General features: G+C 34.9%; 2 protein-coding genes across 2 annotated transcripts; both read right to left on the bottom strand.

The window, feature by feature from the left end:
- Positions 1 to 4,865: 4,865 nt before the first annotated feature.
- On the bottom strand, positions 4,866 to 8,971 carry LOC143545684 (pyridoxal kinase-like). The gene is made up of 12 exons (XM_077037528.1): positions 8,894 to 8,971; positions 8,297 to 8,390; positions 8,108 to 8,212; positions 7,893 to 7,976; positions 6,983 to 7,056; positions 6,683 to 6,747; positions 6,478 to 6,541; positions 6,273 to 6,338; positions 6,124 to 6,180; positions 5,989 to 6,033; positions 5,853 to 5,906; positions 4,866 to 5,100 (listed from the first exon to the last, which is right to left on the bottom strand). The coding sequence occupies exons 1-12, from the start codon at positions 8,969 to 8,971 to the stop codon at positions 4,960 to 4,962; spliced, it is 927 nt and encodes a 308-aa protein (XP_076893643.1). The 3' UTR covers positions 4,866 to 4,959.
- Positions 8,972 to 18,396: 9,425 nt separating this feature from the next.
- Positions 18,397 to 21,630, bottom strand: LOC143546137 (U-box domain-containing protein 45-like). The gene is made up of 2 exons (XM_077037867.1): positions 21,386 to 21,630; positions 18,397 to 19,397 (listed from the first exon to the last, which is right to left on the bottom strand). Exons 1-2 carry the CDS (start codon positions 21,628 to 21,630, stop codon positions 18,572 to 18,574), a joined length of 1,071 nt encoding a protein of 356 aa, XP_076893982.1. The 3' UTR covers positions 18,397 to 18,571.
- Positions 21,631 to 27,668: the final 6,038 nt, after the last annotated feature.

The raw sequence follows: 27,668 nt of genomic DNA, 5'->3' as shown, positions 1-27,668 counted from the left end.
ACCATTACAAATGGTCCGACAAGTATAATTAAATTAAAAAAAAACATATAAATACTCGTGGTAAATCCATTTAATTAATAGGCTTAAAATTCATAAGTAAAATGTTGAAAATTTGGGACCATTTTCCACATTAAAGGCCTAGGCGTTACACATCGTGTTACAGGGGAGCGTTCCGGCCAAGAGAGCTTGTGGAGGTTTTCGGTTTCTTCATTGAAAAAGGTGGTGTCACACCCCGACCATGACGGAAACGTCGGGGCGCAACCGATTGTTCATCGCACACAACACTATTAAGTGACAATATTTAATCAACTCATTTAAATTCATAAAAACACAAAGAGTCACATAACTTGTTCATACAATAACCAAATTCAAATCATAGTAAATAATATATTGTTCGTTTTGCTAATATCCTAATAGTCTCGATAACGTTTTTTTTTTCTTCAAGTCCTCGAGTCAACCTAAAGTTAAACCTGTAACATTGCATAAATAGATTTTGTCAACACAAAGGTTGGTGAGCAATTTCATAGTTTTTGAACAATAGATATATAATATGAAATTCCACAACTTGTATATAAAACAATAAATAATAGCAACAATTTAGATAAATGAAATCGCTAATAAGAATACATTAACGACACCTTTCTATAAGGGGATGCCAAATATACTCGGATTTTGTATGAAATCGTTAATAAGAATACATTAACGACACCTTTCTATAAGGGGATGCCAGATATACTCGGATTTATGAATCAACCATCCAAAAGCGGTAAACACATTAGCACTTAAACATATAAGCATATAATCACCAAATCGAGCATTTATTTAAGTGAAGTATACAATAAAGTTTGTGGTTTAAGACTCAAGTTTAAATCATTTGGATTTGAATAAGTTTGCAATGTCACCTCCGAAATATAAAAGAGTGAAAATGGGGGATGAAAGTACTCACATTCAAGTAACAAACTTGAAAGATTTGATGATTTGGAGATTAACCGAAACGATGAGTTTAACGAACGAAGCCTAAAGGAGAAGAAGTCTTGTATTAGAAAAGTTGTATTGGAAGTCTTTAAATGAAAATAAATGATAAGAAATATAAACAATTTAAAGTTTAAGGTTTAAAATGTAAATATTTAAGAAGTTATAATAATAGTCCTTTAAAAATGTAAGTTTGCTCGAAACCGGGTTAAAGTATCTAGCCCTTAATTTTTCTCAACCTATGTTAAGTAATAAGGTGGGTAAAAATGCAAGAAAACAAGTCCCTTTATAATATAGATACTAAAACGGGTTTTAACGAGTGTTCGGGTGGTCGGTTCGGGTCTTGGTGACTTGACCAAACCCAAAGTCAACTTTCCCAAAATAATAAATGTATGAGATAACTCAATAAATCTTAAAGAGACTTAACCAAGTATGTAGTTCTATTGTTTTAGAACTAACAACGTCCGTTAATCGAGTGTTCGGTTTAGTCGGTCCAAACTTTGTTATAAGATCAAGTTGGATTCAACATTCCGAGTACTTTGTGAAAATAATTAAAATCAGTTTATAAAGTATTTTTAAAGAAATATATAAGCTTTAATGGTTAAAAACACACTTGTGTGTCTTAAGCGAGTAAACTTGGTTTAGTTCGGTTTGGTTCGGTTTTTTTTATCTTGGAATAAGGCCAAGAATGGTTACCACATGTCCAAACATCATAGAACTTGTAAAATAATTTATAAATAATAATACCAAATTTTTACATACAAGAAGTCAACAACAAAGTCTTTAAACGAAAGTTCGGTTTTCGGTTCGGATCTTATTTCGGGATAAGACCGAGGTTAGATTCTACAAACCCATAACCATGGAACTAATTAAAATGATTTTAGAAACTCAAATCTTACATAAAACATGTTTATACAACTATTTAAACAAACTAGTAAACAAGAGTTAGGCTTCCGGTTTGGAGCTATTTACGGAAAAACCAAGGCTAGTCTCTACAAACCCATAACCATGGAACTCAAAATGTAAAATAAAACTAAGATGAGCAGAAGTTAAACAAGTATAACTAGTTTGATAGTTAGATGCGGAAAATATATATAATCAAGGACTACTACGAGTCCTCCATGTAGCTTTGTCTTATGGGCCGGACACTTAACCGACCGAGACCGGAGAAATGCCCACCGAAGGTACAAAGGGTGCTATTATATATATGTTGTATAACAATCTTCAAGTATAAATAAGTGTTAACAAGTTGATTATAATGTAAGACTATGGTAAGTTTGACTTTGGAAAGTCAAACTGCCAACAAAAATATGAAGAACACCTTTGAATGCTTGAGAATTGGAAGAGAAAGAGATGAATGAACAAGGATTAATGAAAGGGATAGGGGTGTATATATAAAGTGGGTTGAAAGGGTCAAGCATGGGGTGTGATATCAAGGTTTGCATGCAAGAGGGGTCAAGACAAGTCACAAAACAACAAAAAAATAAAAAATAAAAAAATGGGCTGCTGGTCTGCTGCTGATCTGCTGCTGGTCAGCACGTCGGTTCGCGTCCAGAAGTTCGTTTTTGATGTATCTTGAGCGTTTTAAATCCGTTTTCGAATCCGTAAAAGGGGTTTTTCAAATTAGACAAGCGGGAATGTTTTAGTAACACAAAATCCAATATTTTATATATTTGAAATGTTCGGGATATAAATCGGATCGGTTTACAACATAAAAACAAATACAAAATAAATACAATTTAACCCGAAATCGAAGATTGTCACAGGTGGGGTCCAACTACTTGTCTGGTTGTTTTTTAAAGGGTTTTAAATTGCTTTATATTTTAACTATATTTTAGCGGGTTCGTTGAATTTAATAATCTCATAATTTAAATTTGATCCGTTTGCATACGTGTCAATCTAGCTTCACTCGAAGTCCTTTGTTAAGGAGTTCACATATCTAAACATAGCTAGGAGTCAATCTGAAAGAAGTAGGATAATTAGGATTCACCTATAGCAAGAAATGGTTTTCGCATGTGTATGATTCCCTAAGTCTTGGGATGGGAGGTAGATTCATACCAAGAGAAAAAAAAAATGTAGTTATTCCGTGCACAAGCAGTTCTCTATTTTAGTTACACCTTTTGACTTATCATTTTTCTTTAAACGGCATTTTTTTTCCACCTTAAATCCAATTTATCTTGCATTCGCAAGGATTTAAATATGTTACCACACTTGTGAAAGGGCAAGCACCATACCAATAGACCACTAAATCGTAGGTCATTAACTTATCATCTAACATATGTCATTAAAACTCAAATAACTTTAATGTGTGACACTGTCCATTTTCGCCATAAAAAATGTATCTAATCATGCGCATCTTTTTAACACTAAGATAACTTGTTATAATCAATTGTGACTTTTTGTTTAGCATACACTAGCACACTAACACATGACAACCATTAGAGTGAAGAGCAATGTCGTTGAGACCGGACTGGCCGGTCGACCGGTCCGGCCAGAATTCAGTCCAATGACCAGTCCGGTTCTTTGCAGTCCGCTTGGTTCCTAGAAAACCGGCTGACCTGAACCGGTTCACCGGTCCGACCGGAAAACCGGACCGGCTGAACCGGTTTTCTATTAAAAAAGTTTTTTTTTTTTGAATTTTTTTTCAGCATTTTTTTTAGCAAAAGTTGTTCAGCCAGCCTGACCGGTTGAACTGGTTCGCTGTCATATCCGATTATGAAAACATTGGGGAAGAGTATGGTATCGGCAAAACTTCATCAGTACCGTCAATTTTGAAGTTCTGCATCCTATTCCGATAGAGGGGAACGGTGTTCCTAAGTATATTCCGTAACTACTCTTCGGCATATCCTTCTTACATGTAAAAAATTATCCTCAAATCAAGAAATACTTCCTAGTACATCCTGCACCTCCCAAGTCCCAACCCAATTGTTTGACGTGCCTCTCGTGGGGACTACTTCCCATCTTGAAGGTTGTCATCATGTCGTCTACCATTAAGGTAAAAAATGTACCATCAATCATACACTGTCTTTAGCATCAAAATGACTTGGTATGTTAGTCTTATTGACATATAGTATATCTTTGTGTAAAAATAATGGACCCGCTAACAACGCATGTCAATGCCCAATAAGTCTAGAGGTGTACTAAAAAACCGGTTTGAGACCAGTTCTATGCAAACATAACTGGTTTGACAATAAAACAGGTTCCCAAACCGCTGATTCTGGAACTGGTTCCCCTTATGATCTACCAAACCGGTTTTAAAACCGAACTGCGTTGGAGAAAAAAAAAGTTTTAAACCGGTTCTAAACCGAACCGAACCGAGCTGGACCAGGTCGACCTCTCTTGCTCCTAAGCCGGCTTCTAAACCAAACCGATTTGAGTCAAACTGTTTTGACTAGGCTTTGACCAAACCGGTTCGGTTTATAAAATGTTTGGTTTGGGAAAAAACTGATCTTGTACACCTCTAAACAAGGCCCAAAACTATACATTCAATGATTCAATCAAACACATTTCTTTAATATCAAAATAATTTTGATAACATTAAAATCACCAAAATAACATATACACCATTATTCTTGTCATGTAACATAGGCGTTGCTATGGGAATGGAGATCAAGAGTGTCAGTACAACTTTCTTATCAACTATCAAGCATAAAATTATGGTCAAGTGAGTTTAGCGTAATAAACTGATACAATTAATCAATTTTGTAGAAAAGAATGGTGAGACTAGTAATTTATAAGATAGACATTAGACTACAATCTGTTTTGTGTCTACTATCTCATATTCAAACTTGATGAGATTTAAATATATTATGAAGACTTGTTTTAACTGACAAACGACTCGACGTAGATATACGTCACGAAATAATGAAAATTCGAGTTTGATTAATGTAAAATCCTAGAGTCCATTACACAAATGTAGCCCCTTACCGTTTGTATAAGAAAAGTTTTGAAGCGTTGTGATTATACCCGACTTAATTTTACATCATATTAATCATATAACTGCGCTTTGTAATTAATTTCAGGGCCTCGAATATCGTCTTGACTCTGAATCAATCTAATCTCCAAGCTGCTTGTTTGCGGATCATACCCAGCCTTTTCATAATCCTTTAACGTTCGACTCAGAAGCGCCTGCACATGTTATATAACACATCCTTAAACACCACTAATACACAAAAATAATTCAAATTAACCAAAATATACATGCTTGTTAATAGATTCAAAGTGTAAGTAAATATATGTTCGATATAAGATCCATATTTTAACCCAAGCAACCCACAGGTTGGGTTAGACAACTTAGACTTGCCTATTGCCCACAGTAAGTAGGCAGGTAAACGCGAATTGAACAATCAATAAACTATTCGTGAACCGTTCAGCAAAGGTTCGTCTATTCAATAAATGAACGAACACATACAACAGTGTTTGTTCATTTAGTTAAAAGAACGAACGTGAACACATGTTTAGTTCATTCATTAATGTTCGTAAACGCCTGATCACGTTCATTCATTTAAATTTGTTTATGTTTGTTCTTTTACGAAAGTTCGTTTGTTTATATAGTTATATAAATTTTTAGGTCCATTAGAAGTTAGTTAACTTTATTAAATTTTTAGGCCTTGATGTTCACACTCACTTTTTTAATTGGTTTTCACTCAATAATGTTTGTTCATCTTAATCAGTTATGTTCGTTCGTTCACATTTTTGAACAAACGAACTCATTCATTTTTTTGACGAACGAACGCAAACAAGAAAACCTTGTTCGTTTAATTGTTCGTGTTCACTCGTATGTTTGGTTAAAGTCAAACAAACAATCATGAACATGGGCACATGGCCCATTCATGTTCGTTCGGTTCGTTTACAGGCCTTACAATAGGAACATGAAATACCTGTAAGCTAGATACAGCAAGCTCGGCTGCCTTCTCAAGGTTGTTGGGATATTTCTGGAGGACAAATAAACTGCCTATAAGATACAAAATTAAATAAAAATAATAAAAAGGGGAATTTAATAAGAAATTGTGTTACATTGCTCCATCCAAGTAATAACGCAGTCGTCAAGTCTCCTGTCCCCTGCAAACACAAAATTGGAGACGTCAAACAACCTCGATGATCACCAATAAAAGGTTTTATTGACCGAACGAGTCAGAAAAAAAGTCATACTGTGAAATATGCAGGGATTTTAGGGATCACAATCTTGAATTGCACAGGAGATTGACCCTATCATGGTTAAAAGTCAGATTAAAGAATGAATTTAAACTAAAGATTTAAAAAAGTTGTATGCAGAAACAGCAAATATCTAAGAATGTAACCTTTTCTTTCTCATGACTTCCAATTAGAAGAAGAGTCCCATCGATGCATATGCTTGTTATCACAACCTGAGGACATATTAGATACAACAGATGAACCAATAGTGAATGTGGTTTTAACTCTAAGAAACTAATGCAGTAGCATTAATAAAACTAGTTTTAGGAAAAACGTTAAAGACTATAGAAACTAGAGTACTAAAAGATGGACCTTTGATGGACCAGCAGCATGAAGATGCCTACATGCTTCCCGTCCATCTTGCTCAGAAGCAATTCTGCATATATAAATAACTACTTTATAAGGATTATGGAACTATCAATAATATATGACCCAGAACCCACCTGTTATTTAAACTTCAAAAAAGCTATAATTGAGACTTTATAATCTAAATAGGATGCCTAAAGCCTTAACGTACCTGAATCCAGTCAATTTTTCAGCTTCAAACTGATTGGGAGTCAACATTGAAGCAACAGGGACAACCTACAGACAAAGAATAGAATGAGCTGGCGGTTAACTGTAAAATGGGATTAAAAGCACGCTTAAAAAAGGAGGGATGAGAAACAGTATGTTTGTCACATGGAGAATTGTATGTATACATGAATTCTGGTTTTTTGATTAACTACTTTTATTGATTGGTCAAGTACTGAAGTTTGAAATACAAAAGCATTCATAAGTGTAATTGCATAATTGTATTCAGTGGGTACCAAGAGGATACCTTTTCCCGATATACAGCCACCAATTCTTCAGGAACATACAGCTTTCCATCATCACCCATCACTGGATCACAAACTGACAGAACAAACATAAAACACACAATATATACTTAAAAAACATCCCTCTTCTTGAATAGTCGCAGAGCAACCTCAACCATAAAAAGAACTAACAACTAAGAATTCAGAAAGTCATGCCTTGAATTAAAACTAGTCATGCATGCCTACTAACTTTGATTGATAACTAAATTTAGGAACACTGGAATTTTTGGTAGTCCTGTCAATATAAAAACACCACTACACATTATTCTAAGAACTTGCTTAGAAGAAATGGGAATGTTATTTTGCAACCAAAATCCCTGAATAAACTTTGTGTACATTCTTCAATAAATGATTTTTCATGATATAGTTGTGGAAGCTAGCAACATGATTTAGGGGCATACAGATATAAATCCTCGCATGCTGATCACATACTCACATTACAGCACTTAGTAGTAACATATATTGATGAGGGAAATATTGACAAGATTTTAGATTTCTACAAATCAATCAAATTTACTTTGTAGAAATGGGTAGATCAGTAGATGACACTAGCATCATACATGCAATTTACACTTGCAAGTTCTAGATTTTACAGAATAAACTATAAAGCACATGAAACATCATCTACATATGTGCGGATGTGTAAAGATGGAAAATGTGCCACTCTAACTTCATCACCAACCTATATCGATTTCACTTTATCAAAATTTCCAGCTTTCAAATTATTGGAAATCCAGATGCTGACTATCCCGATGTATTCACATTTTACATGACTCAAATAATTTATATGAATTTCTTTATGAAGTAAAACAGTTGATCAAATCAACTAAATTTGTTAATCAAAGATTCATGCCATATCAGCTAATGACTCACCATATGTAAGTGCTGGATTGATGGAGCGAAGCTTACTGACTACTTCTAATACAGTATCCAGGAAAGAAACTGAACCAATGTAACCTGTAAAAGCATCAAGAACAACTGATGTAAAATACTCAAACAAACTCAAATCCAACTCTGTTACGTTATGCTAAGATTATGAAATTTATTGTATAGAAGACAGAAAAACTGAATTACTATCTAGCAAATACCTGTCAATAGATGGGTGTAGTATAACAGATTATTGGCTTCTAGGCCTTCTATCAACTCCCAAAGTTGTTTTCCGTTCAGAACTTGGCCCTTGAAAGTCGGGTATCCTGCAAAATTTTGATATAATTGATATTCAAAAAGAATTAAATATAACACAGAGTTTGTGTCAGATATAGAGACATTAAGCTTGCCTGTATGGTTTGAGAATTGAACCGACATGATCGGATCAACATCATAACCAAGTAGCTGAAGCGGGAAGACAGCTGACTTGTTGCCAACATAACCCTATCGTAAAAGAGAGGATAAAACACTTGTAAGATACCTAATAACATAAACTGTCCACATTATGGCCCACAGTCACAGCTGAGTTACTGCTTTGTATCATATTCATATTCCTTACTAATTCATCAATGCATATTTGAGATACACAAATGTGCAGTTTGTATCAGTCAAACAAACTAAGGAAGTCTTCAATTGTTAGTTATTAGTACCTGCTCTTATGCAAGGATTCTTATGTATAATAGTCCGTTTTGAGTGTTAGTTACAGACATGCATTTACTTTTACCACAACACATAGAGTTGATCGATGAAAGGATAACTTAGATAAAGTTTAATTCAAATATAACAAGTGCAATTGGTGTGAATTAGTAGAATACTTTCAAGCAACCTCTCACACATCAATAATCAAAATAAGCAATTTCTCAACAATCTAGGTCATTAAGCACAGTAATCGGTAATCAAACAGCGTCAATTTCCAGTAATAATAAGTGTAAATAACAAAAACAAACCTGAACGGTGTGCGACTGAATACTGAGAACCCTACCGGTTTCGGAGGGTAAGGCTAGCGATAGAATCGGAGGTGCCATTGCGCTTGTTCAAACTGAATCAATTGAATCGAATTAAGGTTACGTATGTATAAGCTAAAAGAGTGAAATGTAGGGACTGAATTGCCTGAAAACGGATAAGCGATCGGTTGAGATGGAGAAGTGATGAATAATGCTCCTAATCATCAACCAGAGAAGAAGAAGAAGAAGAAAATATGAATGTGAATGTTGACTTGTGTTGTACGAGATCAGGAAGGGGTTTGCATCCAAAGAAATAAAGATTTTAGGGCAGTCGGTCAAAGTGAGTGGTTACGATTATGCCTGCTACATAGTACTAATAATCTTATAAAAAATTATACCAGCATGGTTTTTATTGAAATCAACAACCATGAGCAACACAAGATCGTACCGGATCCTTATTGCTTGTTATACTCAACTATAGATTATTATTATTTTTATATTTATATATAAAAATACTTTTTGAATGAACCAACAAAACCTTGCATAGCAAAAGGCCATCCATGTTCGGGATCATAGATAACGCTGGTGACCCAGCTCGTCACCGATTCTAGAGAAACCCACACCCAAATGCTCAATGTGGTAAAGCACCAGGCTCACGCACGGCATATATGGGACCTAAATCGGCGGCCTTCCATAGAGAAAGTTATCGGGTACCTCTAAAGCACTAATCCTTTTGTTTTTTAAATGGCAATTTGAATTACTGACGGGAAACTGGTCCACCCGATCATCTATGTTCCCCGAGTACGAAACCTTGAGCCTCTAGGCTGGCATGTCAATGTAGGGGAGCTCGTATATCAGTCTGTTCCTATCAGTCTCGACCTGGATACCACCTCAAAAGGAAACTCACTTTAGGTGAGAAAACCCCCTAGCCTAACCTGGAACCCCTATTTTGTCACAAGTGGAACTTGAACCCATACATAAAAATCATACTTGTATTATGTGTATTCTCTGAAAGAGCTTTAAGGAGAAAGTGTGTGTTTTGAGTTGAATACAATTTTATAATCTTACATTGATTAAATATAATTATACGCAAATCATATATATTTTGTATGTTATACTTGTAATTAAGGGTGACAAAACAAACATAAATGGATTGTTTTGGGTCAATCTGGATAACTTTTAAAATTGAGAGGGGTAAGGACTCAAGATAGATTAAAAGAATTTTGCAAGAAGGTTAAGATGGGTTAGGAATATGTTAGTAACTTTTGGTTATAGGTTAGAATGGGTTTGTTTATGGGATAGAATGGACTAAAACAAGATTTATCCAATTTTATTTCAAACAAAACCAACGGAACTGAATAGTAACCGAGAAATCGAAACCGAACATATACCGAAACCGACCGAAGTGAAAAAAAAAAGCAAAACCGAAGAGAAAAAAACTGAACCTGAACCGAGACAAAATCGAGTTTTTTTTTAATGAACGAGGAAGACAGAGGAAACATTTTAGTTATTTTACTTTTTGCTTTTTCGATTTATATTTTGAGTTAATATATTTTTATTAATTTTTTTGAATAGTTTTTGAAACCCTTTGTATTTTAACATTTATTTAGTTCAAGATGGGTTAACTTTACCATCTTGATTCTTGACCCACACCCATCCTAAACCGAATAAAACGGAGAAATCGAAACTGAACAAAAACCAAAAACAATGAAACCGAATAGATACTGAAACGAAAAAAAGCAAAAAATGAACCGAAAAAAACCGAACATGAACCGAGACGAAACCTAGTATTTTTTTTTATGATTGAGGACGACGGGGGAGACATTTTAGTTATTTTAGTTTTTGTTTTTTTTATTTATATTTCGAGTTATTAATTTTTTATTAAATTTTTTGAATATTTTTTTGAGGGGTTTTTAAAACCTTTTGCATTTTAACCTTTACTTGAATCAAGATGGAATAACCTTACCTATCTTGACCCATACCCATTCTAACCCTCTATTTTAAAAATCCATCCTAACCCATACTAGGGATGAGATCGGTACCGTACCGATACCGAAAATCCCGGTCCCGAAATTCGCAAATTTTTTGTACCGGTACTGAAATATTCGTTTCGGTACCGGTACCGATACCGAAACTCAAAATTTTTGTACCGATTCATTACCGACGGTACCAAATTGGTACCGATTTCGGTACCGGTACCGGTACCAATCGGTACCAATCCCGAAATTGCTCATCCCTAACCCATACCCATTCTGACCTAAACCCGTTCTAACCCATCACCCATATCCAACTCAACCCATACATATTTCCACCTCTACTTGTAAAATCTCTATTATGGATAAATCATCTTTTTTTTAGCATCATTAGTCATCAAGTATGATTTTTTTAATATCATCCACTTTAGGACCAACAAAATTTATTCACCAACAAAAAACTAATATTAGAATAATTCAATAATGGTGTATGCACACCATATATGTGAATTATTCGCATACAGTATATCCTTTAATGAATACACCAAATTATGTTTTAAAGAGTTAAGTGTTATTTTAGTACCTATGGGTTAACAATTATGCAGCTTTAGTACCTATAATTTATTTTATGCATATGACTACCCCAGATTCAAAAAATGTGCATTTTTGGTACCTTTTTTAACCTGTCAATTTTCATCCGTTAAGTCCAGGGTATTTACGTAATTTCATTATTATTTGTTTTCTTCTTTTATTTTGATCTCTCCTTGTTTTATATTCGTTACCAGAATATAATTACCAGTTCCTAAAACACTAGCCCTAATTCTCAAAAGTTAGCCCTAAATTCTCCAATCGCGATCGATAAGGTGCTTCTGCTGATCATCGATTCCCCACAATCGTGATCGTGTATGGCTGAATTGTGGGTTGTGAGATAGGAGTTTTCAAACTTCGAACCCGATGATGAATATGATGAGTTAAATCAAATTCTTGTTCAATCATCTTGTTAAATCAATTTGTTGTTGTAACATGTTTTCTATTTTAAATTTTCAGCAAACGACCCATACTAGTTTACACTAAAAATTCACTATGGTGGCAAGTTTAACAATGGTCCAGGAGGTAGAAGATACAATATGGGTCATGTGGACTTTATTGATAAGGTGCATTCTGAGTATTTTTCAGTGATCATTCTAAAAAATATGGTTGAAGAACTAGGTTATTTAGAAGAAGATGTGGTAGGATACCATTACAGGGTCCATGGAATAGACTTAGATGTTGGTTTAAGACCATTAGGTAGTGATAAGGATGTGATTGAAATGATTGAACATGTTAAGCATACTAGAGTTATTGAGGTGTATGTTGAACATTTCAAAACACATCCTAGGAAAAAGTGAAATTGCACTAAATTTAGCCCTGCTTGCGGTGCGCACATATGATGTATATATGTGTGAACCCTCGGGTGGACAAAAGTGAAATTGCACTAATTTTGATGTTATTTTACTAATCTCGTGAAAATAACGTTAAAAGTGACGGACGGTTAATCAGGCATCATGTAGTGGCGTTGATAGCCGAAAGACAAGGGTACATGCACCGATCAGCCGGTGTCCCGATGATTGAGTGCTATGTGCCTTATGTCCAAGGCTTGATGCAAAACTACTATCGAGCCGGGGGTCTCACCGGAAGCAGCCTCTCTATCCTTATGGGGTAGAGGTAAGGCTGTCTACATCTTACCCTCCCCAGACCCTACTATAGCTTTGCTATTGGTGGGATATACTGAGTACGATGATGATGATGATGATGATGATCCTAGGAAAAAAATGAATGTTGAGAAAGTTGTTAAAGATTTGAATGTTGAGGAGGGTATTGTTGAGGAGGGTTATCAGTTTAGTAGTGATGAGGGTATTGTTGAGGAGGCTATTGAGGGGTCACATGATGGGGGTGATAAGGGGGATGATGATTGGAGTGGTGAGGGGTCAGATGATGGTAGTGAGAAGTCTGCTAAGGGGTCAGATGATGGGAGTGATGAGAGTGAAGATTCTGATTACATAATAGATGAAGATTACTTAGATGATGATATAGATGTAAATGATAAAGATGAATTTAGGGCTGCTGTGGACTTTGACATAAGTGATGAAGGTGAAGAAGATGATGGAAATGGAGATGAAGCTTTAGGTTTGATTGATATAGAGGAGTTTGATAGTGCTAGTGGTGATGAGACACCATTGGAACAAGCTCTTAGGCTTAGTAGGAAGAAGAATAAAGGTACATAAAATGTGAATTCTCCCTTTTACATTGGCCAAACTTTTGATGATAAAGATTCTATAAAGTGGGTGGTCAAACAACATGCAATTGACTCAAGGAGGCAATTACATGTTAAGCTAAATGATAACCATAGATATAGGGTGATATGTTTAGGTATGGACCCAAGCCATGTTAGGTATGAAAGTAAAGAGGATGGGATAAAAGTAGTTGGGACTTCCAAGGATAGATCTCTAGCATCTTCTAGTGAGACATCAAAGGGTGTTTCTGTAAAATCCAAACCTAAAAAGAAAGACCAGGTACCCACTTGCCCTTGGACTTTACACATATCCAATGTTAGAAATAAAGGTAGTTGGACTGTTAAAACATACTTTAAGGAGCACACCTGTTTGCAAACAAGAGATGTGAGCTTGTGCACAATAAATTGGTTCGCTAGGGAAATTGAACCAACCATTAAAAGCAGCAATTCCACCACTAAGCCAAGAGATCTAGCAGAAGACTTGGCAAAGAAATATCAGGTGCAGATTACCCCATATCAGATGAGCAGGGCTAAGTCCATGGCTGAAAGGAAGGTACTTGGAGATTTTAAGGCTCAGTATGGTTATCTAAAGGATTACGCTGAATAGCTTATTAGATCTAATCCAGGTACGACAGTGAAACTATATATTGAACCTTGTTGCAACCCTAGCAGTCCCACAAGGCAGTTCAGGAGAATAGATATCTGCTTTGGTGCACTAAAGGAAGGGTTTAAGCTTGGTGGTAGAGATATACTAGGTCTTGATGGGTGCTTTATGAAAGGGACCTTTCCAGGGCAGATTTTGACAGCTATTGGAATTGATGCAAATAATGGGATTTATCCAGTAGCATTCTTATTGGTGGAGGCTGAGACAACTGTTAGTTGGACCTGGTTTTTGAAGTGTTTGGGTGAAGATTTGGATCTGTACTCCAATACTAACTTCACATTCATAAGTGACAGGCAAAAGGTTTGTTTACACACATTTAATTGTTTGCTTATTTTACATACATATGATTGTTTTTATTATTTTACATACATTTAATTATTGTGTTTAGGGCATAATACCAGCTATACAAAAGTATTTTCCAAGTGCTAAACACAGGTATTGCTTAAGGCATATACATGAGAATATGAAGCCAAGGTGGAGAGGTGTTATGTACAAAAACATGCTACAGAAATGTGCCTTTGCAACCACATCACAGGAATTTGAAAAAAGTATGAAAGCAATACTAGATAAAGATAAAGCACTTCATGATTGGTTGAAAGAGATCCCACCTAGACACTGGTCAAGAGCTTATTTCAGTGGTATGTACATTTCATTATTTCATTAGCATGTAGATATCAGTTGTTTCATTAACATGTAGATATGAGTTATTTGATAAATGAGTTATTTCATATCAGTTGTTTCATTAACATGTAGATATAAGTTGTTTGATGTTATATTTGCTTGAATTTATTGCAGTTAGGCCAAAATGTGATGTTTTGTTGAACAATCTTTGTGAGGTCTTCAATCGGCAACTGATTCTTGCAAGGGACAAACCAATTATTACTTGCATTGAGTACATTAGGGAATATATGATGAAAAGGATGACTGTGGTGCATAAGACCATTGCTAAGTGTCAAGGGCCATTAACACCTGTTGCCACAACCATATTTGAGAAAATCAAGAATAAAGCAAATCTATACACTGTTATTTGGAATGGAAATACCAAATATCAAGTTACTGGTCCTACCAATGAGGAAAGAGCAGTAGATATGGAACAAAGGACTTGCTCATGTAGAAGATGGGAACTTATGGGCATGCCTTGCAGGCATGCAGTGGCTTGTATTTATAATATGACCATGAACGGACAAGGTGATGGGATAGCAGAGAGGTGGGTGGATGAGGCATATTGGTTAGAGACTTGGAAAAAGGTTTATGCAAAAACCTTAGAACAAATTAATAGTGTGGATTTATGGCCAATCTCTCCATGCCTAACTACCTTAACAGCCCTAAAGTATCACAAGCAAATAGGCAGACCAAAGAAGAAGAGAAAGAAGTCTGCTAAGGAGATTCTTGAGTTAAGCCAAAAACTTTCAAAATGTGGTAAATTAACAAGGGAATGTGGGTCTGTAATATGCGACACTTACAAGCAGGTGGGACATAACAAGAGGTCATGTGGCAAGAGGGCACAAGGTGGTTCTGTTAAGGCTGGTAAGGTTGCTGCTAAAAGAACAAGGGCTAAAAAACAAGTTGTTGGTGCTAATGCTGCTGGTAAAAAGAAGAGGAAAAGGGCTGGAACCAAAAGTGGGGCTGCAATTTAGTTATGAAACTTTTGTTATGTTTATGTAATGAAACTTATGTTATTATGTCTTTGCATTATATGTTTTGAAACTTGTTATGAAACTTTGAAGCTTGCATTATGTTCTTTGAAACTTTGTAGACTCTTGACAAATGTTTGTGTAATGCTATTATGGTTTGAGTGTTAAATCTGTTGTTAAGTGGTTGTCATTGTAGTTTGTTTATGAAAACTTGCAGATTGCTGCATGACATAACTTGTGGACTGTTGCAGATTTGCTTATGAAACTTTGTGGATTGTTGTAGATTTGTTTATGAAACTTTTTGGATTGTTGCAGATTGTTGCTATTATGTTTAAGTGGTTGTCTTGTGAAGTTTGTTTATGCATTTCATGGATGACTATATTGACCAAAAATTGCTATTTTCATGGATGCCAAAAAGGGCTATTTCATGGATGTTATTGACTTGGATTACAAAAGTGTATAATGCATATGCATTTCATAAATGCAATATTGACTTGGATGTCAAAAAGTGCCATTTCATGGATGCTAGATGTTATTGACTATCATGACAAAAGTGCATAATGCATATGCATTTCATGAATGCAATATTGACAAACAAACACAATAACCAGCAAACAAACTCAATAAACATCATATGCATTTCAAAAAGTGTCATTTCAACACACAAACAAACTCAATAAACTGCAAAACATAAAGAGCTAAACATATGTCATTAACACAAACATAATTACATTAGAGTACAAACACAATTACATTAGAGTACTTGCATTAGGCCACAAACAACACTATTACATAAGATTGCTAAAGTCAAACATATGAGTACTAACTAGAGTTAATGAAATAGATAATAGCAAATGAAAAACACCCATGAAATTAATAGCATTTGCTTTAGCCATTTGTTCTCATTTGTCATTTCTCTTCCAATTTCTTCAAGTTTTGAGTTCTACTCATACAACTTTCTTGCATTTTCTTATGTTCGTTAATTGACTTCAAAAGCCCCGGTATAATAGCAACTGCTCTCTGACACATAGGGGGGTCAACCCAAAGAAAAAACCCACAGTTTCGTCCCTTCCAATAAAACATTATGAATTCAATTAGAAATTGGAGCAAAACAGATGAATTAAGTAAAAAAAATAAACAACTTTTACCGGCCTAGCGCAGCAATAGAATCGACCAGGATTATATGATGTCCAGGACGTTCGAATGATGGTTGGCGAACCACAAGAGCACATAACCATGATCGATTTTGAGGAATTGAGGTTTGTTGGAATTTTGGGGAATTAGGGTTTATAATATATTGATTTGGGGGAAAGGTTTTATAGACGGGGAGAAAGAAAAGAAGAAAAGAAAAAGAAAAACAAAAATATAATAGTGAAATTACCAACACCCCTCATTTAAATAATGAAATTACGTAATTACCCCGGACTTAACGGATGAAAATTAACGGGGTTAAAAAAGGTACTAAAAATGCACGTTTTTTGAACCTGGGGTAGTTATTTGCATAAAATAAATTATAGGTACTAAAGTTGTATATTTGGTCAAACCATATGTAATAAGATGACACTTAACTCTATTTCAAAATATACATCCGTGAATACACTAAATTAGAATTCCATAAATGGTGCATTCACCACCAAATACACCAAGGTTGTAAGCATCCAATGTTAGGTGAACCATCCACACATGTACTCACCAATGAATAAATTGTAATAAATTCCAAAAAAAATTTACACAGTGTAAATATAACTGAATACGCTAAATAAGAATCCTAAAATCAACGTACGAGTACACAAAGGTTCTAAGAATCGAGTGGTAGCGTATCTCACCCATGAATACACTAATATATGAACCATCCGTATATTGTCTAAGATCTACATAGTGTATTCGTTAGCGAATACATTAACTAAGTATGCAAATAAAGTTTAGATCTACATAGTGTATTCATTAGTGACTAAATAATAAGTATGCAAATAAAGTTTTGTTTATACTAAAGTTCTTATAATCTAGAAGTAGTATATTCACAAGTGAATACATTAAAGTATGCTCATAACACACATAGTGTATTTACATTATACAATGTTTCACTTGTTTACATACTGCTATCGTGTAAACTCTCCCCTTTATAGCACCCTAATAGTATGCGTATGATGTTTTTACTTAATTACAAAAACACAGCCACATTTTTTGATGGTGTAAATCTTGATGGCCCAAATGTAATACTCATTAAAAGAAGTGGTTACTAAATTTTGAGTCATTTTAAAATATTAGGATGCCTAGAGGACGATGATAGTACACATTACAACATCAAACAATAAAAACACATCTAAGCATCAATGATGGAACCTATGGAGCCACATCTTAAATGCTTAATGACAGTAAAAAATTATTAATTTCTGGTTGCATTCATCATATCTTGCATATCTTCTATTATCTTTAAATCCAGTTATTCCACAAGAAAAAAAGTACATGTACGCAACATATATTTCTTTGTGTTTGTAGAAATTCGATGTTGGATCGCAAAACTATTGTGATCATAACAAGATGCCCATATTCATGATATAAGAGGTGCCAAAGATGGGAATAGGTGAAATTGAAATAGGTAATTTTGAGAGAGGTGAGGTTGATGTACAAAAAAATCTGTATACATCCCTTTAGTGCAACATATATAGTCATTACACCACCAAAGTCATAGCAAATACTTGGTGATATATATTTACAAATTAGCCCCTGCTTTTCTTTAAATTCTTAAGACCAAAAAGAGACATAGAAGCCCACTAATAAATCCTGGTCTAGAAACATAGCAAAGTTAATGGTCAAGAATGTGCTGTTAAAGTTTGACACTCCTTATCCCCACTCAATGCAACTTTTAGTGATGCTCCTTGAATGATATCAAACAATGTCTATTCTAAAAGCCATATAACATATGCAAATTGCAAAATTATAATTTATTCAAAAGGCTTGTAGAAACTAATCAAATGTACAAAGTTTTTTAAACACACAAGTGACACAACATTTACCAGTCACATGATACCCACCAAACACAAAAGGCCTGGACTGGCTTAATTCCCTACATAACAACATTTGATCTCACAAAATGCCCATAAACCATATTCATGGAACATTGAAACAAACACATCCTTACTTCAAAGAAACCTCAGATGAAGTGCACACCAAAGCCCTTTGTTGCAAATGCCTCAAACTCTGTTCCATGCTGACTTGCACCATATCCGCAAGCATCTTCTTTGCGTTCCCACCTTGTTCCTCACCTCCAATCTGTGATATAATATCACACACAATATTTTCAAGCGTATCTGGCTCGTGTTCGGATCTCGGATAGGGTGACTCCCGCAATAACCGAAGCAAAGCGTGCGCTTTCGTTTGACAACTCGGGGTGCCTTGAACTGTGAGCTCCAACAAACCGGGAATCACACCTTCTTTAAGTATTGGTTCTCTATATCTACACCGGTCACTTTGACACATAGTCAAAAGTGTACCAACCGCGTGTTCACGGTTTTGTGGGGACCCGCGCTCAATAACCTCAACAACCGCCAGCACACCGCCTTCTTGCTTAGTTAGTGAGACCCGTCCTTCTTCAAAACCGACTAATGATTCCAGAAGAGCAGTGCATCGTTCTGAGATTTTTGAGGATTTTTTGGAGCGGTTAAGGATGTTTACCAGGTAAGGAATAGGCTGGGATTTAAGGATGAGGGTAAGATTATCTTTTTCTGATGAGAGATTGGTTAGAGCCATCACTGCATCCATCTTGGCTTGTGGGGTACCCTGGTTAAGGATTTGTACAAGAAACGGGACCGCACCGGATGCACCGATGGTTAATCGTTTTACAGGTGATGCGGATAGTGTGGCTAATAAAGCCGTTGCATGTTCTTCCATGCTTAAATTATCTAATTGGAAGAAAGTGAGAATAGGTTCTAACGCGCCAGCATCCACAATACTGATCTTGTTTCTGAACAAAATATAACATAAAAAAGTGTAATGGGTGACATTTTATTATTCATAAAAGTAGACTAAAATGTAATGGACCTAAAGATTTAAATGATTATATACACAAACGAACTTAGACAGGCGTAAACTAACAAACATTCATGAACATAAACGAACGAACAAGAGATCTGTTCATATCCTTTCGTTTAACTAAATGAACAAAAATTGCATTCGTGTTCGTTCATTTATTAAACGAACATAAACAAGCTTCCCGCCAAATGGTTCATTGAACATTTGGTTCGTTTAAAGAGCCTATGTGTGATTCTGGATCACACGTTTAACTAAAGCAATATAAAGGAATGGCATTTAATATTTGAAGAGTTGAACTTTGAAATTGTAGCAAGAATACAACTATACAAGTGGCTGTTTAATCTTAATTTCTCCAGACAAATAAACTTTAGTCATATGTTTAGCAGGCTGTGTGACATGTGATGGGATAATTAGCTTCATGTAGAAGATAAAACACAAAGGTGAAAAGGCATAAAAGAAAAGAAAAAGTGACAAGTGAGTAAAAGCATAACAGCAAGCATGAGACACCCCACCACAAAAGATAAACATTATCCATATCATAAAAGCATCAGATACCATGCCCAATTATAAAGCATCAGGTGTACAAACATGTTAATCGACTGTACACGTATTAAATGCAACGGTTGTAATGTTATATGATCAGTCAAGGTTATACGAACATATGTCAAGGTGATACATGCACCCGATCGCCTCTTACACACGCACATGTGCGCATATTAAATACAATGTTTCAATAAATGTCAAGGCGACACACGCACGTTCATGTTAAGCACACACACATGGCTTGATAGACGCCCACTTAAGCAGATGCAATAATAATATTTCTACCGAATCAACACAATGATGGTTATCAGTTACTCGTGGGCCCCATGAGTTTTCTAAACTTCTCGGAAAACGAGTTTATCGAATATAAAGATTCATTTTAATCTGTTTGTAAATGTTTATTTAAGTAAAAACAATTTAGGGTTATTTTAATTTGGTTTCAACCAGCATATGCCTTTCTTCAGCAGTATCCTAGGAAGAAAACTTGGCCACGTAGAAGCAGGGCCCTGAAAACAACATAAACCAGTCTCCAAAATAACCACCACCACCACCACCACAATATAACTTCAAACTGAATTATTCAACTGAAAAAGCAATACTTTCTAAAGCAATCAAACATAACTGCTAATATATGTAAACAGATTCTCACATGCTTGTTCATTTTAATCATGAAATCAACGGTATTATGATCCAGATCAGGCTTTAATTTGATCTATTTCATCTTTTCAAGTGGCCAATCAGAACACCAGTGATTGATGAAAAAGTGAAACCATAAACACAATAACAATAATTAATATAATATCACTGTCTTCTCCTTTTTCCAAATTGATGAATCCGAGGCGAAAAGATGAACAAATAAGCACAGAAAATGACAGAAACCACACTCCAAATCATAAAACAATTATTTAATTCAAATCCATATCAAAAACTGTCATCAAATCAAACTTCAAAATAATAAACAATAAAACTGGATTTTAATAATCCCAATTATCACCGCCCGGTTTCAACCTAAAAACTTATACTTGATAACGAAATGAAAGAAAAACTTATAAACAAAATCTCGTTAATCGGTGATTATGTTACGGTAAAATCTATGGATAATTATAGTGTAAGTTAAAATTATTATTGGTGATTATGTTACAGTAAAAAGTGAAAATTAATACTATTATCAGGCAGATTTAAATATTCGATTATTTTATATCACAGAACAAAAGTGTAAGTTAAAATTATTATCAGTAATTATGTTACTGGTAAAAAGTGAAAGTTAATATTATTATTGGGCAGACTGAAAGAAAATATAGTTTATTATTGGTATATCGACCAGCAGGTTATATTATAGTTTGGATTATTAAAATCGAATAATAAATATGAACTTACGTTTCGTCCTGGACGGCAAGGTTAAGCAGAGCGAGAAGAGCGGCGGCTTTGGCTTCGAGAGAGGGATAGTGGAGCATGGAAACGAGGGAGGGTATGGCGTCGGAAAACTGGCGACGGCATCGTTGGGATGTTTTGGTGAGGCGACGGATTTCCTTAGCGGCTTGGATTTTGGAAAGAGGGTCATCGTGGTTGTCGGATTGGATGAGACGGAGGGTGGCGGTGGTTGAGTTTGAATATGAATCCATGTGGATCACCGACGGACGGAGAGAATGGTGGGTTTTAAAATAAAAGAGATAGAGTGTGTGTGTAAGGTGTGGAGGTAACGTGAGAAGAGGTGCCGTGGCGTTAATGAACGTTTATTTTCAACGCCATTTTTTTTTATTTCTTTATTTTTTCATGTAAAGCATTTATCTCTTCATTTTCATGTTGCATATGATAAAAATGTATCCAACCTTTTTTTTAACGGCTAACGAGCCTTCTAAGTGGATTACCAGCTAAATTCACAACATTTGGTTACACTCGTCTCATCTAAAGCCAGTATTTGTAAACACTCGCCTGAAAGCACGACAGTATGGTGAAATAAATACCTAGATCATCAAGCTCATGTGATTGGTTAATTTTTGATTTTTTTTATACGCGGACAAAATTCGCTTTGTAGCGGGATGATTACGTTTGATTTATGCTAAAAATGCTATGATGTTTAAAAAGTGTAAGAATATTTCTAAATCATTAATTACTATTACTAATATATATAATTATGAACTTTGGTGCCGCAAAGTTCATAATTATATATATCACCATATTGGTCCAAGATTTCGTTTTTTGTTTTTGCTTTTTTAGTTCGATTAATATAACGAACGTAAAGGAAACCGACCAAACATCATTTTTTGTTTTAGTTCCAGTAGCATAATAAAAACTTATGGAACCGTCAAATTCACGCAGACTCGTCGTCTCAATGTCCGTGATAAATAACACTCAGGTTTTACCAAAGCGCAAGTTTACCGACCTCCCCCACCCCCCAAATTTGCCATTGGTCCACCTCAATTTTTATTTTTATTTTTATTTTTGTTTTTGTTTTTTAGCTTCGGTACCGTAACGCACGTAATCAAAACCGACCAATTTTGTATCGAGTTATTGCCTCATTGCCCGGGACCGACAACACTTAGGAACCGTCGGGATTTGCCGACCAAATAAATATCGTTTCAAATATTTTGTTTTTTATATTAATTTGACAAATTAAGTTTTTTGAGTTTTAACGCTCAAATTTTACCAATAATTTGTATACTGTAACGAACGTATCCGATACCAACACTATAACGAACGTATTCAATACCAACTAGATTCGTGTCGACCCACCGTAGTGACGCTCGGGTTAGACCGACGCCCAGATTTTAAATGCTGATGATTTGCCAGCTGCCCTGACGCATTGCACCGGGTAAAAAAACTAGTTTACGATAATCAACAATCAAAATAATTTGAGTCACTGAACATCAAAATCACGATAGTTTCGAGAATAGGAAAAAGAGCATACACATTAATGGTTGATTTTTTTTTTCTTATTTCAACCATTTATTTATGCGGGAATAAACTTTTTATATGTTTTTTTTTTAATTTAGAACCAATATGTGTCTAAATCTCATGTTTTTTTTTTCTTTTAAAAGTTTGGCTTAGTTTTTGGTTTTACTAAGTTTCATAAACACTATGGTAATAAGATACATTGTACATCCCGCGTATATGACTATGTATTGATTTACTATTTTACATCGACTTGGATTCCAAATACAAAACAAAAGGTTCGGTTTTGGATATAAACCAAACCCAGAAGAAAAACTAAGATGTCTTTGATTTCCTAGAAAGTAACTATAGTTTTATATTGAAAATTTGGCCAAGTATTTCAACTTCAGCCTAATTTATTAGAAAGGTCAAAGTAAAACTAGAATGACTCTTCAATTTTGAAATAACCCTAAATAATATTTAATAGGCAAAATGGAAATAAATAATCCCAACTTTTGTGTATTGGCCGATAATAATTCCAACTTTAAAAATCACTACTAGCGATCCCAACTTTTAACTATTTTTGTCTCAATGGTCATCCATTAAAAAATACTTAACGCCGTTATGTTTTTTCCCAAGTTTCAAACCGATGTTTTAGGGCCTTTAATCGGAAGAACGATACGATTCGACCGATGTAAAACTTATCTCGAAACTGTTATCCAAACGACGAAACAATGTTTCAATTCAGGTGTTTGAATTTCCAATAAACAAAATTCAAGTCATTTGAATCACCGTTTAGAGATAAGTTTTACATCAGTCGAATCGTATCGTTCTTCCAATCAAAAGCCATAAAACATCGGCTTGAAACTAGGGAAAAAACATAACGGCGTTAAGTGTTTTTTAACGGAGGACCATTGAGACAAAAAATAGTTAAAAGTTGGAACCGCTGATAGTGATTTTTAAAGTTTGAATTATTATCGATCAATACACAAAAGTTAGAATTATTTATTTCCAATTTACCTAGTTAATATAAATAAAACTTTTCAATGTTAATGCAAGGCTACCCCATTCAATACAGATGCTCGCATCTTAAAAAGAATGTCTCAACTTCAAACCTGAATAAAATATGAATTAATTAATTAAGGTAGGTAACATAGGTTGTTAAACAAAAAGAAAAGTTAGACAGTTGAAGCTTCTTCCATGCACTATGATCGATGCATGGGTGTGATTTTGTGGCGGCATAAACAAATAAGATGCCACCACTAGAGTGGAGTATTCGGTGGCGGAATTTTAAAATTGAGGGCCAAAAATATTAGAATGTTACGCATTAAAAACCATTTTTTTTATCAAACAGATACCATAAATCTCAATATTTATCTTTTAGTTTGTTTGGATAATCAGAAATCATATGTTAGAATTTCTAAGTCAAAAAATATTACTAGAAATATATGGGCTATATTTATCGGTGTCGGAATTATATAAGTTTGCCGAAGGGTCGTCATGTATACTTGCATTCGTACATGTATAATAATATTTTATTTTTAACTTACGTGAAAACTAAAAAAGAATATAAGAATGGTAAAATTAAAATATAGGTCTTGTAATTTAAATGAAGCCAAATTAAATGAAGAAACTAATTAAAAACAAATTAAAAAAATGCTAACTAAATAAATGACTTAAAGTTCATTATCATCACGGATTGATTTGGAATTGGAATTGGAATTGGAATTGGAATTAGAATTTGAATTGGAATTTAAATCCCTTTTGCAAATCCTTTGATGTGTTTGGTTATAACTTTGTTAACGGAATTGAAATTGGAAAATAGCTCAAAAAGACAAATTTGCCCTTACATCAAAACATGAGTCAAAGAAACAAATATGTCTGCTATATCCTCAACCACTCAACCAAGTAACCTTCCTTCTTCATCTCTAAAGCAGCTAACCACCATCTCCGGCGACAACCAGCGCCGGCAGCCATAACACCTACTCGTCTCTCACTTCAACGACAGGAGTGGCTGGAGTGGCTGCGACAACGGCGGTGGCGGTGTTGCTCGGTTGTTATCGGCGTCCGGTGTTGCTCGGTGGCGGGAGTGGCTGCGACAACGACGGTGGCGGGTGACCCGGCTACTGGGCATTGGTTGGTGGTGGGTGTCAGTGTTGATTAGCGGCGACAGTTTGGATCTGGTGGTAGAGACAGAGGGTTATTTATGGTATTCACACACAATCCCATGAAATCCTTCCAAATAGTGAAGTAATCTGAATTCCTTCATTTGTGTGATTTGATTTGAATGAATTCCAATTCCAAATCCTTTTGTTAACCAACCAAACACACTAAGAGATGGAATTCAAATTACAATTCTAAGGAAATCCCTTGAATTCCGGTGAACCAAACAGGCCATTAGGTTCAATTAGAAAACTGCTCTTCTTTTTCATGTCATTCTGAAACTACTTGCACAAGCTAGAAAAATAATATGGTAAGAACTATAATACGCTTTTCTTCTTTTACAAAGCTACTAATATTCGCTACTTCCAATCTTCAGATAACATTCTTGAGGGTCAAATAAAAAACCCACTGGATAAAGGCTCTAAATTCTAAACATATATTACTGGAGCATCGCTAGAGAAGTTCTAAGTTGAAAAACGGGGGAAGGGAGTGCGCTCGTCACCCGTATTAAGCTTAACCACCGAGAGCTTTCCAGCGATGTTAACGGTATAAGTTGTCATGTAGGGGAGTAACTTGTAGCACACCAAACACAAATCATCGTTACATAAATCTAATAATCAACTCACTTCCTATATAAAAATATTTGTTACATATGTAGATGAGGAAGTTATCAGACAATCCTACTTTCTTATGTCACACTCCGATCAAAGGCGACGGAATATGTCGGGCCGCGACGAATTGCACATAAACACAATGACACTATTAAAGTGACAATATTTAATTAACTCATTCATTTCATTTGACAACCACATACATCACATCTTGTTCATACCAATAAAACAAAATACAAGGAAATAAATAGTTCATTTAACTAAAAACCTAAACTGTCTAAAATAAAATAACATCTTCAATCTTCATTCAACCGATTATTAAACCTGTAATATTGCATAAAATATATTTTGTCAACACGAATGTTGGTGAGCAGTTCCATAATTTTTGTATGTATAATTTGAGGCAAAATCCATAACTCTTATGTGAAACCGTAAATAATAACGATAATTGCGACATATAAATCATAAATAAATGAGGCTCATTTCTAATTGGTACAACTACCGAATTACAAGGAGGAGCGTATGATCGTACTTATTGAGGATGGGGATGAAGCCAACCAACAAAAGCAATAAACACTTAGCAATTAATCATATGAGGCATATAACACACAATCGAGTAATTATTTTAAGTAAAACATAAACTAACGTTTGCGGTTTGAGGATTCAAGTTTTAAATCATTTTTGTTTGAATAAGTATGCAAGCTACCCCCAAAGTATAAAAAAGAAAACGGGGATGAAATTATTCACTTGGAATAAGTGACTTTGATTACGAATTACTTAGAACATATAAACTTCAAGAAAGCGAGCCAAACGGTTTAACGTGTGCGTCCTAGATTGAAAGATTTTGAGTTAATATGAGTCTTGAAAATGAAATATAAATGATAAAATAGTTCATAAAAACAAGGTTTAAGTTTTCGGGAGTTTAAGTTATAATTTACGAAATTCGGTAAAATAAAATATGTATAAAATAATATGAGTTTTATATGAAACCGGGTCTTTGATGTTTAGTTTTACTCAACCTTTGTTAAGTTTTACATAGGGGAGTTGGTTTAGTGCTAGTGTGCTCAATCCTGCTAATGTAAACATCAAGTTCCGACTTTTAACGGTTTGTTCGGTTTAGACGGTTTGGGACTTGCTAAAGTACCAAATCGTAATCCAACTTACCAAACTATTTAAATATATGAATTACTTCAATAAAATCAGTAGCTTAACAAGTTTGAGAATTTTTATTAATTAAAGTTTTAAACCGGGGTTTAAACGAGTGTAAGTCGGCCTGCGCCTTAGTATAATACCAAGTTTGGTTCCGACATACCATAATCTTATAAAAGTAAATAATTTAAAGTAAAACACAAGTTAAAATGGTTAGGAAAGATTTTTGGTGGTTTGAACGGTGACTAGCTCGTTAAGACGAGTATTTCGACTTTTACTCGGTTTTTATCCGAAATTTGATTTAAGCCAAGATTTGTTCTAACACATCCAAATTCTTATATAATGTGAGTAATATAAAATAAATCATAACTAAAAAGATAAGTTAAACTTTTGGTACTTTGGACATTAGCTAACTCGTTAAGACGAGTGTTCGGTTTTACTCAGTTTTTACCTGAAACTTGCGTCAAAGCCAAGATTTGTTCTACACTTCCATATCAACCTAAAAAAAACTTTTAATAAAAGTTGGGTGCCCGCACGGTGCGGCGGAGTGCGTGCACAACCTAACATCAACCGCATAATCAGTGTCGGTACGTGATTCACTTGATAATAGTGCACACATAACCTGAATGCAGACGTGTAATTCGTGCAAAGACAGTAAACCAACCCCTTTTGATCTAAAACAAAGCTTTAAATATAGAGTAATTTCAAATAGATAATTTTTTAAACCAGCCTCTTTTGATCTGAAACCCTTTCCGACCCGGCACCGTTTTAAACTGAAACATGTTCTAACCTGGCCCCTTTCGACTCAAAACCGTACCAACACAAACCGACTAAATTAACCCTTTTGTATCGACTCGTTACAACCC

Source organism: Bidens hawaiensis, unplaced genomic scaffold (genome assembly GCF_021521415.1).
Source record: "Bidens hawaiensis isolate Kalapana, Puna unplaced genomic scaffold, B.hawaiensis_p1.1 tig00000904_1, whole genome shotgun sequence".
NCBI classification, from domain to species: domain Eukaryota; kingdom Viridiplantae; phylum Streptophyta; class Magnoliopsida; order Asterales; family Asteraceae; genus Bidens; species Bidens hawaiensis.
Note: the sequence above shows the minus strand (reverse complement) of the source record. Positions and strands in the feature narration are given on the sequence as shown.

Bases quoted from the DNA above. Each gene is read 5' to 3' on its own strand.
- LOC143546137 (XM_077037867.1), bottom strand. From the start codon at position 21,630: ATGGATTCATATTCAAACTCAACCACCGCCACCCTCCGTCTCATCCAA. The intron at 19,398-21,385 runs GTAAGTTCATAT...TATTTTGTTCAG, and splicing joins CTTGCCGTCCAGGACGAAAC to AAACAAGATCAGTATTGTGG.
- LOC143545684 (XM_077037528.1), bottom strand. From the start codon at position 8,971: ATGGCACCTCCGATTCTATCGCTAGCCTTACCCTCCGAAACCGGTAGG. The intron at 8,213-8,296 runs GCAAGCTTAATG...AAAATTTTGCAG, and splicing joins TCAATTCTCAAACCATACAG to GATACCCGACTTTCAAGGGC. The intron at 5,101-5,852 runs GTATTTCATGTT...TAACATGTGCAG, and splicing joins TTGCTGTATCTAGCTTACAG to GCGCTTCTGAGTCGAACGTT.